The 14,696-nt window shown below is 41.8% G+C and overlaps 1 protein-coding gene across 4 annotated transcripts in view; it reads right to left on the bottom strand.

Moving 5' to 3' along the window:
- The window catches only part of NECTIN3 (nectin cell adhesion molecule 3), a 57,880-nt gene extending 43,542 nt beyond the window's left edge, over positions 1-14,338 (bottom strand). For all 4 annotated transcript variants that reach the window (XM_014253399.2, XM_088051482.1, XM_088051483.1 and 1 more), the window contains exon 1: positions 14,045-14,338. In XM_014253399.2, the coding sequence (XP_014108874.1) occupies positions 14,045-14,249 (205 nt within the window). In that variant the 5' untranslated portion in view covers positions 14,250-14,338. The remainder of the gene's footprint in view (positions 1-14,044) is intronic.
- Positions 14,339-14,696: the final 358 nt, after the last annotated feature.

Here is a 14,696-nt window from a genome sequence, read left to right as displayed (position 1 = left end):
TAATGCTCAGTACACAGAATTTGAAATATATTATGAAACAGCACCAGTGCTTTCAGCTAACACATACTTAGAGCACTTGCAGATACTTTTTTCAGGTCAGCTTGTATTTGGTTTAACTTGAATATTGCAACTTGTTAAAATAAATAGCTACTTTCTTATTGAATATATTTCTCATTTCCTTCTATTTGCATCCTTTAGTTACTTCTTTTCAGTTAAGGTTCTCCTCCTCATCACAGCCCCTGACCAGTCTCCTCTATGACTTATTTTTCATTCTGATCCAGAAGCACATATTCATCTTTTGTCACATATTTTGTAAAAAATCTTTTATTTGTCCTCAGCTGAGTCACTCAAATCACTCCTTACAAACAAGTCATATTCTCAGCAACAAATAAGATTTGGGAGAAAGGACAGCTTTCAGCCTTGAGAAAAGTAGCTCATTCTCAGCATGTTCAATAATGAGTTATAACCTTATGCTTAGACATAACTCTAATGCTGCTTGCTTAAATTTATTTTAAAAGCTCAATCTCTTCATTTATTTTCAGGGCTGTGAGTTCAAGGTGATGAAACTCTGTAAGATATACAGGAACACCTAATCACCTAATTTTAGTTAGCTAGTGCTTCTGATTTTCTGACTTCTATATATAAACTGCCTCTCATAATACAGATGTCACACATTACACAAAAATTGACACTTTTTGGACATCAGTTTATTCTTAAAAGGTTTCAACTCTAGTACACTCTTCAGAACTAAGAAATTTCAAAGCTGGCATTACTACAAGTTCAAAGAGGATGCCAATCCAACATCGTGACACAGGAAATGCTTCCTGTACACTGCCTACTTCAGACCTTGTACAGGCAGCTCCTTCAAACCAGACTTCTGGCAAAGCTCACACAACTGACCATCACATACTCAAGGCCTTCTTCGCAATTATACAAATATTATATATTTATAGTAATTCATACACAAAGTTCAATACTCTCCTCCACAAAGGATGCCTCATGGGCATCACTGAACAGCCATCTACACTTCAGCTTGCTTAACTATTCAATCCCTCAGTTTCTTAAGGTACTTCAAAACTCTGAAACCCATCTTTATTCCAATTTGCTCTCAGTAACTAAGAATTATATATAATTAGGGCACCTCATACTCCAGGAAATGCAATAGACAAGATCCTACTATCCTCCAGCAACACCTACAACTAGATTCTACCACATGAATTCTTCCAGAAAAAAATCCCAGACCACAGTGACTACTAAATGGTCTGGTCAGATAAATACCCTGACACGTCCTTCCAGACTCCAGACCTCACCACTCCGTATTTAGGAAAGCAATGTAATGCTGTTACAAAAGCCACGTTTTTTGTTTTCTTTTCTTTTCTTTTTTTTTTTTTTTTGAGAAGAGAAACTGGAGATGAAGGATTGAGCACTAAATATCACAGAAGTCTGAGGAGTTACTGCCCATCACTTCTGCTTCATTTCAAAATGTGGTAGTTACCAGTGACATAGCAGCATATTCTGCTCCACCTAGCCACAGTTGCAAAAACATGGCTTGGTGCTCCTGATGCCAAGCCAGTCCAGAAAACAGCTTTCCTTCCAAGTTAAATGGCTGTTGTTTCAACACTACCATATAATAAACTTGCCATTTCATGGACTAACAGAAAAAAAAAACAAAGCAACTCAATCAGAAGCCAAAAATAAAATACAAAGCTTTCAGTATAGGATTCTTGTCACTGCTGTTTGTTCTCTTTCATTATAAAGTATCAAGTCACTTTTCTGCTACGTAGCGGTATTTACATAAGCTGCCATTCTAACCATGAGGGTAACTATAATGTGCATCTTGCTAGATTACCCAAAAAGCTCATGTCTACTCAAGAGACTAAATTATGAGAATTATTAAGATATTCTTGACTAATTCATTTGTCAGACTGAAGCATTCAGATGCATTCCAAGTCACAGGAATCACTATTCATCAGTACCAGAGGAGAGGGAAAAACCCAACCAACCAAATTTCCACAGAAATCCTATGATATCTCCAAAGTGTTCAACAGGTCATGTCAAACACAGATATAAACTATAGGGATCATTTGAAACCAGGTCAATTACCCAGCAGTTACCACAAACACAAGTAAACTCTTAGGCATAGGTTTCTTCACAATGCCTTTATCATTAGCAAAGTCAAACAAGCTCTAATATTGGCGTATAGAATAAAGATTTCATGAAAGTAAAGGGGGAAGGGACCTCAAGAGGCCACTCAGTCCTGCTCAAAGTAGGTCCAGTTTTATCAGACTGCTTAAAGATTCATCCAGTCAAGTTTAGAGTATCACCACTGGACATCAATTCCTCAAATATTTTGGGCACCTTCTCACTCACAGAGAAGTTCTACTTCCTTACATTGGCTCAGGATTTCCCACACTCCACTTTCTATTCCCTTGTGTGGGGCATCTCTGAAGAAAATGTTCTTGATACACAGCAGATAAGGGCTCCTTTCCTGCAGCTTTCCCTTCTCCAGGCTGATCAGACCCAGCTCTTGAGGCCTCTGCTTGCACACCCTGTGCTCCAGTCAACACAGTGACCCACTTAGGGGCTTGCTCTGGTAGCTCAGTGTCACCTTGGTACCATGAGCCACAAACTGGACACAGGGCTCCAGAGATGAAGAGAGGTTAAGGACCCCTCCCCTCAATCTGCTGTCATGCTTAGCAGAGCCCAGGATGAGGCCTTCTTTCCTTGCTGTGAGGACCAACTGCTGATACTGCTCAATTGTTGTTCACCAGGGCTCTATACCTGCACCTGCCAAGCTGCCTTCCAGCCCCTTAACTCCATTCACCAGCATAGGTTATGGTCTTTCTCAGTCCAGATGTGGGACTTAAAAATCAGACTGTTTAGGCTGGAAAAGACCTTTAAGATTACCTAGTCCAACCACTAAGCAAAGACTGCTAAGTCCACCACTAAAATAAGTGTCCAAGTGCCGCATCTACACATGCAGAATGATGGCACTCAGTATGATCTTACGCTCCATAACCTTCCCCGGCACTGAGGTTAGGCTGACAGGCTTCTAAGTCCCCTTGCTCCTCCTTTCAGCCCTTCTTGTAGCTGGACATCGCATTTGCTAACTTCCAGTGAACTAGAACCAGGTCTGCTGGTAAATGATTCACAGTGGCTTGGGAAGCACTTCTGACAGCTTTTTCAGTAGTCTTGGGTGGATGGCATCTGGCCCCATAGTTTTGTGTGTGTCTAAGCAGGTCACTGACCATTTGTCCTTGGATAATGGGGGCTTCATCCTGCTTCCCATCCCTGTCTTCCAAAAGCTCAGAAGTTTGGGTACGCAGGGAACAACTAGTCTTGATACTAAATACTGAGGCCAAAAAACTAATTATGTACCTCACCCTTTGTCACTGTTTCACCCCACATTCAATAAAAGATAGAGATTTTTCTTTGCCTTCCTTTTGTTGCTTGTGTATCTGTAAAAATAATTTTTTATTTTCTTTTACAGCAGTAGACAGATTAAGTTCCAGCTGGGCTGTGGCTCTTCTAATTTTCCACCTGCAAACATCACATCCTTGTAGTCCTCCTGAGTGGCCTGCCTCTTATTTCAAAGCTCATAAACTCTCATTTTCCTGAATTCCAACTCTCTGTTTAGCCACACCAGTCTTGTTCCAGCATTCTGGACACTCTTCTTCACCTTGCTGGCCTGCCTTTCCTGAAAGACACAAATCAAGCTAATTGCGTGATTCCAGTCATGAAACCTATTCCACAATATTGCTGGAATGCAAATGAGATCCTAAGTCTGCAATTCTCATTTGTGCTGCATTCACAGTGGAAGGGAGAAAAACAATTTCCCTCATATGTCCCCCTTGGACACTTGTTGATTGCTCCTTGCATCTTTGTTTTTCTTCAGATTAGAGAAAAATCAGAGGCCATCTCAACATGCATAGTTTAAAACCCTCCTCACAAGCTATCAACGCTTTTAGAAAAGAACCCTTGACCTTACTTCATCAGACAGACCCTGCCTGTGGTTCAGAAGTCCTTGTTCCTCAGGGAAAGTTCAGTGACTAGAGAAGTCAAATTAATTAATACCTGATCTTCCATGCATTTCACAGGATTTACACCAGGCAGCACGGGAAAGCTGCAATGGTCAGCCAGAATCTACATATTAATGACTGCACAGCACACATGCTGGAATGACAGTCAACCCAGCTGGCTGGGAGAAGCAATGAAGATATAAATGAAGAATTAGCATATTTCTGTGCCTGTATTTACAGACTTGTGCAGTGCTATATCAGTACTTAATTATTTTGTCACTCAGTAACTTAGTTTTTCATATGCATATACTTTCTGTTCTTCTGATACTACACTGCACTTCTCAGACTCCACCTCTCCATCCATTTTCAAGGCAAACTTAGGTCTACTCAGAGAACCAATTGTCAATTTCTGAGTTTCACAATTACTGTTCAACTCTATGTTCAGACATAAGGTTTAATAAAAATGTGATCACATTCAAGCTACATGTCCTAGAACAATGCCATATTTTACCTACTCAAAGGTAAGGGTGCAAAGGAGGATTTCTGAACTGTTCAGTTCAGATGAATGAAGCCAATGAAGTCAGAGCACACAGGTTGCTTTCCTTTGTTCATCCAGTATAAACACAACACAGTTTAAAAAGTCAACAAAAAAACCCCAATTAATTCTGACAGATACCACCACAAATGCTGGCTGTTTTTGACAAGCCAGGACTACAGACATTTAAAGGTGTGCCATACTGAAAAGCAAGGTCTATGAAACTCCTAACCTAACAAAGAACTTTTAAGCACAGACCTCCTGATTTGGCATAACTTTAAATAAACAAAAAAAACCCACCACAAAATCAGCTATCTAGGGTATTTCAGCCATTTTAAGGAGAACAAGGCAAATGAAAAAACACTGTTGTAGTAACATCTTTGTCTTTAGTAGAATATTACTTTTACATAGGAACAATAAAGTAAAAGTTCAAGTCACACAGAACTGAACATCACTTCAACTTTAAATGGAGAAAGGGACATGGCAGAATCAGAGAGACTGTGCACTGCATTTAGTGGTATGAATGTACATGGTCCACTACCAATAACTACCAAAAACTTCTGTACAAGCAAAGTTTTTGAATTGCTTTAAATTAAAACTCTTATCAGGACTTTGGGTTCTGGCAGTTTCTCTTTTGGCTTTTCTGTGGAATCAGTAAGCAGTATCTGAAATTCGAAGCATTCAGTAACAGTTGTAAAGATGCAGCATTTCCTGCATCATGTACTCCCTACAGTGAAACCAGGAAACCATTAAAAACTGGTCAGGAGCACTGATGTGTGTGTGACGTCCCTCTAGAGGAAGGAACAGGACCTTCAATCCGTAGGAAAGCCCCGATTGTCTTTAGCAGACCACTCCTTCACGTTTTATGTGCTGTCTTTCCACACACCACCCACTCTGGGGAGAACTGAAGTCTGAGGGAAGAGAAGGGAGGTTGTACTTTGCACTATGTAAAATGGGAGCCTTTTGTACTTTGCACTATGTAATGTTGCAAAGTCTCAGACAACTTCAGAAGGACAGCTAAATATTAACTTCACATTTTCAGTTACCCGTAAAGTTTTAGTGTTACCAGCCAATATTGAACAACTGTGGTCCTACAATGAAATATAAAACAAACTTTTGTCAGGAGCAGCAAATCTCAGCTGTCCATTAAAAAATCTGATGAGTTACCAGTTACATTACAAAGTTATGGGATGCCTGCTGCCCCCTGCATTGCTGACACTGCTGGCTTTTTTTAGCTCTTAAGGCCAGCTCCATGCAGGCCATTCCAGAAAGTTAACCCTTCTTTGTCCAGGAACTGCATCGTGACAGTAAGCCTAGGGAATGCTGCTCAATAACTGCTCAATTTACTGCTAAGCTACATTTTCAGTGTGTCTCACCCCGTCACCCAGCTGTGCTATACAGGATTGTTCTTATTGGCTATTTATTAGCACAACAGAAAAGATGTAGCCAGATTTTCATTTAACAAATTCTCTAACAGACTTAATTTACATTAGGAAGTAACAATGAGATCAAATTTTGAAGTAAGTTTTTAGCAGTCAAATTGATTTATAGGAAAAACTTGTGTCAGACATTACTTTGACATTTTAATCTAAATAGAAGACTTCAAACTTCTTACTTTTCTTCCAGGGCTAGCAACTATAGCATACTAACTCCTGCCTGCCCATGCACACTGTGAGGCTCATTTAGACTGAAAGGGACTTCTGGAGGTTATCCAATCCCATCCCCAACTGAATGCAGTGCCAACTTTGAAGTTAGATCAAATTGCTCAGGGGTCATACCATAGTCAGGTTCTGAATATTTTCAGGGACAGAGGTTCCACAACCTGTTTCAGTGCTTCATTCTGTGTGTGAGAAAACACACTGCTAACACATTATAGTGATTTCCCTTGTTGTAGCTTGTGTCTGCTGCCTCTTATCCTTTCCCTGTACATAGCTAAGGAGAGTCTGTCTTCATTTTCATTTTATTTTCCCTCTCACTGCCTACTAAACAGTGCCAGCAGCAATTAGGATGCCCCACTTCAGACATTTCTCAAAGCTGAACAAACTCACTTCTCCAGCCCCCTTCATACATCATGTGGTGGTTCCCTACCTTAGTGGCCTTTCCCAGGCACCTCAGCACCTGCCTCATATTTGGGAGCACAAAACTGTGCTGGTACTTTTGAAGAAGTCTCATGAGCTCCAAATAATAGAGGTCCAAGTTGCTTCTGATACTTTAAACAGCTACACAGAACTTCATATGATTCTTCCTATTGACCCTACCCTGGATAAATAGCTATATTACACTTCTTAGTTACCTGAGGTAGATTTTTTTATACTACCTCAGCTACCCGTAACACATTGAAACTTTCAACAGGATGCATTTAAATTTCCCTAAAAGTGATTAATAATATGGTCACAACCATCAGTTTCTCATAGTTGATTACTTTAGAACTACAGGGTATTTTTAAATGATACAGTGCCTTCATGAAGTCATAATAACATTGCTTCAGTTTCAAGGAAGTTTAGCAGTTGAAATCAACAATGCATTGAAGTGTTCCAAACACAGGAACAGCATCACTTGTAAAGGGCTGAGAAGTGGGTTTTTATAATGCAATTATCAACCTTTACAAATATATTAAAAAATTATATTAAGCTTAACAGCTCTTGACTTCCCTTTTCCAACCATTAGCAATCAACCTTAGCAGAGTTAGTTATTCACTGTGGCAAGGGTCAACAGATGATGTTGGAGAAACTAAAGGAATTTGGGTAAAGAAATTATCCCCAAGTTGCACAAGTCAAAAGTCTTGCTCCCACAGTTAATCTTGCTATGTTGCTATGAAGTTACTTGGTATTTGACGTAATTTAACTTATACTTGATTAAAGTTACTATTTTTCTACCAAATTATATACACTGAAAAGAAATTAAGTTACCCATCTTGAACACCTTCTTCTCATTCTTTCTCTAGCATCTCTTCATCCAATAGGCTGGTTTTGGTTATGCCTGTCCCAGCAATAATTAATCTTCAGCTTATACCAATATAACACATGCAGCATGGGTGGTATTTCAAGTAAAAAAAGCAACAGAAGTGGGCAAAGAATGCCCACACAATACAGGATTAAGAAAAAGTAAAATCCAACACTTATCTGAAATCTTCTGAGTGGCTAATAATTTAACCAATAAATTGATCAAGCTAGCTTAGCTGTTTTTTTCCACTCATCTGTACACATATCAGCTATGGAGACCTCCTTAACTAGTCTTTATTCACCTTTAGCAGGAGATTGGCATTTGAATGACCCCAAATTTTGCACATGCCACTGCATTACACTGATAGCACCTGCCAAGTATTCAAAACAAGTCATTTTTGGAAAACATTCTGCTCTGTACAAACTAATCCCAGGACTAGTTTAAGAGCTATCATGTTATACAAACCTTGACTAATGGAAAAGGAGAAAACAATGAATCCCTGTAGACATATAACGTTATCTTAAATACCAGATAATGAAAATCTGATGTGGGAAGGGGGTTGGGGAACGGAATTGGGCAAGAGCTGTCTACTGCTGCAGATCATCTCAGTATCCCTGTCAACTCAAGAGTTGTACTTGACTAGCCTTCACATAGAGTAAGATGGATGCTATTTTACATTATTAAAAAATTAAAACTGCTCTTACTCCTGTACACTACTTGAAAAACAACTGAAAAGAAGAAAAAATACTGAACAAAAGAATGCAGCTATGATAAAAGGATTGTCTGGAAGCTTGTTACTGCTTTTCATTACTTGAACTAGAAGTGACCTTGATAACATGCTAAACTTTACCTACCTTTACCATCCTCATACACTTGAAAAAGCCAAGTAGAGGACATCAACAGAAGCTTTAAGACCTTGAAGTTCTTTTCATTCCTGCTGCCAATTTTCTTCTTTCTGTCCAATTGCTAACTTATGGACAGAAAGAAAAATTTTTGGGTCCACATTTGAAACAGTCCAAAGTCTGAAAGTCAATTACCTGAAAAGTAATTCCTGAAGCATTTGTGTATGGGATAACACAAAAAGTTATGGTGTTTTCACCATCACTTGGAAGTTGTGCTACACCTCAAAGCCTTTCATCATGAGCTAATGTACTAAGCTGTGTAATAAGCAACCATAGGCCAGCTTTTCTAGAATCAATGTAAATATAGTCCATGAGCCCCCTCAGGAGCCTCACTCATACACACATCCACCTCCTTTTAACACACTGTTTTACACCTTCACCATTCAGGACATCCAACAGAGAAAGATAGGCTTTCACTCAATGGCTTTATCATCTCCCCATGACAGAGACAGAAAGACAATAATTATTTCCCCTCACACAGCCTTTACTGCACGTCACTCTTTAATTTGCCTCTCATGTATTTACTTGCATTTTTCCCCATTCAGCTATTCCCACCTTTTCTTTCTTAGCTCTTCTTCCCAAATTTCTTGATTTCTTCCCAAACTCAGATGATACTCTTTTCCAGGCAATCCTTCAGCTTTCTAACCAGGAATAAAGAATACTACTAATGACCCCTTTACCTTTAACAAGAAAGTTTGATCAACCTATTTCATGCCTAATCAAAAATTCATCATCTCCATCCTCTCAATAAAAATACATCACTGCATTTCTGATACCTATGAACCCTGTGGCACTGACTACAATTGCCTTTCAAATAAGCACTGCTCAAAAATCTAGTTTTAGACAGGCCAACCCCACCAAAAACAAACCATAGGAACACAGAAGAGTTTTGGTAAAGGGTGGCTTTAAAGGCCATACATATCTCCACCTCCAACAACCATGAAACCCAAGAACATGGGGCATAACTAAGTAATAATAATTAAATAATTGCACCTATACCTATTTTTCACTTAGCAAATCTGATCACTCAATTCTAGTTGTCAGTTGCCTTAGAAAACTCCTGACAGAAACTTCTGCATAACAACCCACATACCAATCAAAAGAGAAGTCATCAGGGAAAAAACAAACAAAAACAACCAAAGTTCCAATAATCCTCATTCAATACAACACATTCATCCAAAACTGGAAACAAGAAGTACAAACACAAACAGTGCCAAAGCAAAGCAATCTGTCATCACAGAGCCACCTTTAACCTCTTAAAGTGTACGGGGGCTCCAGATCAAGCAGACAATACACATCTCAGCATTCTCACTTCTTTGCACACATATCCGAGCAGTCTGCCACCGTACCTTCTGAGAAAGAGCTGTTGGGACAAAGCTGAATTCAGCCACACAGCAGCAGGGCAGGCCACCTCCACAGCAACAGGCTGGTGTAACACCAGATGCAAAGTTTATTGCTCTTGAACAGAATCAAATCAACACTAAAAAAGGACAACATTTACCAACAGCACTGCAGGCAGCTGGCACTTTTGATTCTAGAATTTCCAACTTATTTTTCCTTTGAGCTCCACAAGTGCTCCACTCACTAGCCCCACACACTGCTTTCTGAAGCAACACACTCCCAGCTCCTTTTCCTTTCTCATATCAGATTGTGTTTACCTTAAAAGCTCTACTACCAGCACCTGAAAGGTAATCAACTGGTACAGGTGCTCTATAAAGGTTACATATTTTTGCTTCTCCTGCTACGGAACAGTCCTTTGTTTCTCAATATTACCCTGTCAGCAATACTACATAAAAGGGATCAGAAAGAAAACAACCTAGATCTGACCATATTTCTAAGCAGGATACTTGACTCTCTAATCTCACAAAAAATAAATCCTGCTAGAGCTACCTTTTGTTCACTATCAAACAGTATTCATATTCTGTGACATAAAGTTAAGAAGACAAAGAAGTTCTTAAGTTAAGAAGAGAAACACTGTTTAAATCAAGTAACTTTTCAACTGCTATGTAGCACAAGTGGTTAAACAACCATAACAATTCTTTTATGATACCCCAAGCATTCAGAGCCTAACTCAAATAACATTGTAGTTCATTCCCATATATATGGAAGTTCTTGCACACCAAAAGAATCGCAGTGTAACAGTAACATTGAAAATGACAGACTTACCACAATGAAACAGCTAAGAATTCTTTCAAAAGATCACACCTCATATTCCTACTAGTCCTCAAGTACAGGCTGGACAAACTTCCGGCAAGTTTTAAAAAAAATTTTGTTAATTATCAAACAATCCAGATTCAAATCCTCCTATCTGTTCATACCAGTGCAGCTGCTATACTTCTTCACACAGCAGTTTCATACACTGCCCATGGTTCACCACTATTTCATTCCAACTTTTCAAATACCTTCTACAGCATTTCTATTCCTTCTTTCACGGCTGTCATATTGCTTCACCAAACACTTGTTCAAATGGGCATTTACTTCCATACTATTTTCAAAAAATAAATGCATATTTAGACATGGATTTCTAAACCATTTTAACATGCAATGAAGAAAAAACACATTCTGTTGTCTTTCTAATCACTCTACTACATCTTCCCATTTACAAGTTAGTAACCTGCTTTGCTTGACATTCTAATCTGCCATGACATAACCTGAAAAATTAGTAAAAATGTTTCTAGTCAGATTGTTCTCGTCAATAATTACTTCGGAATTTTCTTGTTTTAAAACTATTTTTGTATATGGTACACTGCACACTTATATTATCTACACCTTTATAACCCAATCTTTCCAGCTCTACTACTAGCCTGGAGTTCTGTATTCCAGGTGCCTTTAAGAAGAAAAATTCCTTGGGATCTTAGAAGACGTGTACTTCTTTGTCTAGCATTACTGAGAAACTTAACATAGCCAGCAATTTAAATTGAAAAAAATCGAATTATTCTTTGACAAAATACCTTAAAAATGCATCTTGTACACCTTCGCTTTCTATTCACCTCACTTTATTTTTAATTCATGCTTACATCCAAAAAAATTTTGCAAAAAACTTTTCACTGTGTGCAAACTAATGAAGTACTGCAATGATGAGGAATTCATTATTTAGTAGCACACAGGTCCTCATTTACAGCACAGCTGAAAAATTTTTGTTACAATGCAAAATAAGTTGCTTTATAGATTAAAGTAGATTTGATGATGTTTCTTATGGATGCCATACATGTCCCCCAGTCCAAGGTTACACTGTTTGATCACATAAGTTTAGTACGTCCTTTGTTACATCGTGCACTGTTTGACTGGGAAGTGGAAGAGTACTTGCACATATAACCTGAAGTAGTCTTGCTTTCATAAAAGAAGCAGCATTTATTAAAGTAGGTCTATTTTTACTCAAAAATAGAAAAGTTGCTGTTATTTCAGATTTCTGATATATTTTCTCTTTCCCCCTTCAGTCTTTTGGTGTGAGGGTTGAGAGATTTTTGGCAATATTTCTCTGAGGAACTACAGCTCAAATAAACCATTGTTTCTAACTGTCAATTGAAATGACTAGATAAAAATTGATTTGGTTTTGTAGCGACTTTATTCTACTAGGGTTGAGATTTTTTGTGGTACCATTTTCAAATCTTCCTTTTGCTAGCATTATCAGAATTGGCTGAGTAGCAGGAGAAAAGACAACCAAAAGTAATACGCAGTTTTGGGCTCCACCAACATGTAAATATGCTCAAAATATATTTAAGTGCACTCTTAAGAGCCACAGTAATAATATTTTTCCTTCACATGTTACAGGTACAGAAATAATGAAAACAACTGTGGAAAATTTCAAGGTGAAAAGTAAAACCCAAGATATCGACAAAAAACCTCTTCCCCTGCTGATTACCTCCAAATCCAGAAGTCTGTAGCAATTTTTTAAGCTTTCCCTTTTATCCAGAGAGTATACTTCAAAACTTTGTGCTCAAAGAAGAAAATTATTTCAACACAACATTGCCGCTTCTGGCAGATGTTCTGAAGTGTTATCAGTCAAGTTCACTTATGCAAAAAAAAGAATCTGAGAAGACTGACATCCGAATTACACTCATCAAGACTAAAATGGTTGAGTCGCTGTATGACACTAGGCACAGATGCTCTTAGCTTCATTGTTACTATTAACTTCACATTTAGATGTAAAAATAGCTTGTCAAGGTTATGTCAAGTCTGCAACTTCACCTTTTTAATTGCAAAAGAGCAGAAATAACCCTGAACAAAGGGAAGGGAGAAGAGTGCTAGTGCAAAAAGTTTGCCAACCATATGAAAACTAAGTCTTCAAGCCTTAAAGTTTGAAATGTGATGCCTTCTCAATATTTACAAACTTAGTAACAATCATCTTTTTTGAAAGCTACATCATTGCCAGAGGGGGGAGACTATTACATGCACGAGCACAATCCTAGAGCGCCTCAACTCCCTCCCTGAGAAAGCACTTCTCAGATACTACACCAGTGTTTTACGGCGGCATGGCTTGCTCGTTCCTGGGTATTTTTATCACATGAACCTCCAGAGACTACCTCCTCTAACTTGTTCCTCCTTCATTAAAGAGGGAAGGGACACAGCGTCTCCTATAATAAAACATCCTTGCCAACTATTCATTACTGCATTGGGAATACAACGGCAGGATGAGGGTTTTTGATTTGCTCTTGTCCAAGTCTACTTTTATCCCCACTCATCTTCCACTGCTGTAAAATAAAAATAAAAATGACACTACGCACACTACACCGCATGCAGTACAACACAAATAAATAAATAAACAATAAATAAATAAATAAATAAATTCTTGCTCCGTTTCCAACTGCTACGTCGCTTGCAGTTCCCCACAGGAAGATGAACAGGAGGAGGAGGGGGGGATCGGTGATGGCATTTTCCTGCGGGTGGTCACGCCAAGCCCGGCGGGGCCCCGCACCGCAGTGCCCCCGGCAGCAGCTGCTCAGGATGCGGGTGATGTAGATAGAGCAAGCACACGACCCCACCTCACAGCAGCGGAGAGTGACCCAACCCCGAAACCAGCCCGGGTTTCACCCTCAGTGAGAGGGAACAACAACACATCGCCGCAGGCAAAGCGCGTACTATTCCTCCCCCCAGGCGCACCCTGGTAACACCAAGATCCTTCTGTCCTTCCTACAAGACGGGAAAGGAGAAGGGGGGGAAGCGCCCGTGAATTCCCGCAAACAAGCGAAATTCCGCCGCTCAGGACAGGAATTACAGCGGGTAACCTGCCGTCTGCCGGGGGAAGCCCCAGCCACGGAGAATAAACTTCCCCTGCTGCCCCACCCGGCCCGCGGTCACCCCAGCCCGACCGCCAGAGAAACTTGGCCTCCCAGGACAGACACTCTCCCGGCGGCGGCCGCAGCTGATGCTCCTGGGGGAAAGAGTCCGAGGGTCTCCGCGGTGAGGGCGCCGGTTCGGACCCCGCCTCGCATCCCTCCCTCTTCCACCATCCCGGCCACGTCCCGCCCGGTTCCCCCCGCGCAGTGCGGCCGGCAGCCCCCGCCACCCCTCCCCGCCGCCGGGCGCCACACAAAGTTTCCCTCAACTCGGCCGCGTCCCCCGGCGCTGCTGGGGCTCGGGTTTCTCCCCTCCTCTTCCTCCACCCGCCCCCTCGCCCGTCCGCCAAGGGGAAAAGTTCCACTTACTGCAGCAGAAACGAGAGAAAACCAGACCCAGCAGCCCCAGCCCCGGCCCGGGAGGCACTGCCGAACGCAGCAGCCGCCGCCGCCGCTGCCACCACCGGAGAGAGGCACCGCCACCAGCCGCTAGGAAAAGTTCCCGGCGGGCGGGAGGAGGCGGCGAAGGAGGGAAACCAGCAGCAGCCTCTGCAGCGGCTCCAGCCCCGGCCATGCTCCGGGCTCGGCTCGCAGTCGCCGCCGCTACGACGCCCGGTCAGTCCCGCCCGGTCCCGCTGCCCGCGCCGCCGGCGCCTCCCCACACGGAGCCTGTGTCACTGAGCGGGGCGGGGCGCGCGGCTCCCGCCCTCTCAGAGCGGGCCGCACCACCCGCCGCCGGGAGGGGGACCGAGGGAAGGCGGGACGCGTGTGCCGGGCGCCTCCACCGCGACCCTCACCACCTTCCCCCCGCCCAGGAGCGAGTCGCCTCGCCCCCACCTCTCCCACCCCTTCTGTGGGACTCCCAGACTCCCCCCGCGCATCGGGGGGTTCCCGTTGGTATCAAGGGCGCCATGGGAGGCTGGTGGGAGGGGGCGTCACGGCGTCCTCCCCCGGAGGGCTGTTGGTACGTCCCGCCCCGCCCCAACCGCCACCGCCCGAGCGCGGTCGGGGGCGCCTGGCC

The sequence above is a fragment of the Pseudopodoces humilis genome, chromosome 2 (genome assembly GCF_049639895.1).
Source record: "Pseudopodoces humilis isolate 2021_Gansu_Grassland_sample_001 chromosome 2, ASM4963989v1, whole genome shotgun sequence".
NCBI classification, from domain to species: domain Eukaryota; kingdom Metazoa; phylum Chordata; class Aves; order Passeriformes; family Paridae; genus Pseudopodoces; species Pseudopodoces humilis.
This window is presented reverse-complemented; position numbering and strand designations above follow the sequence as displayed.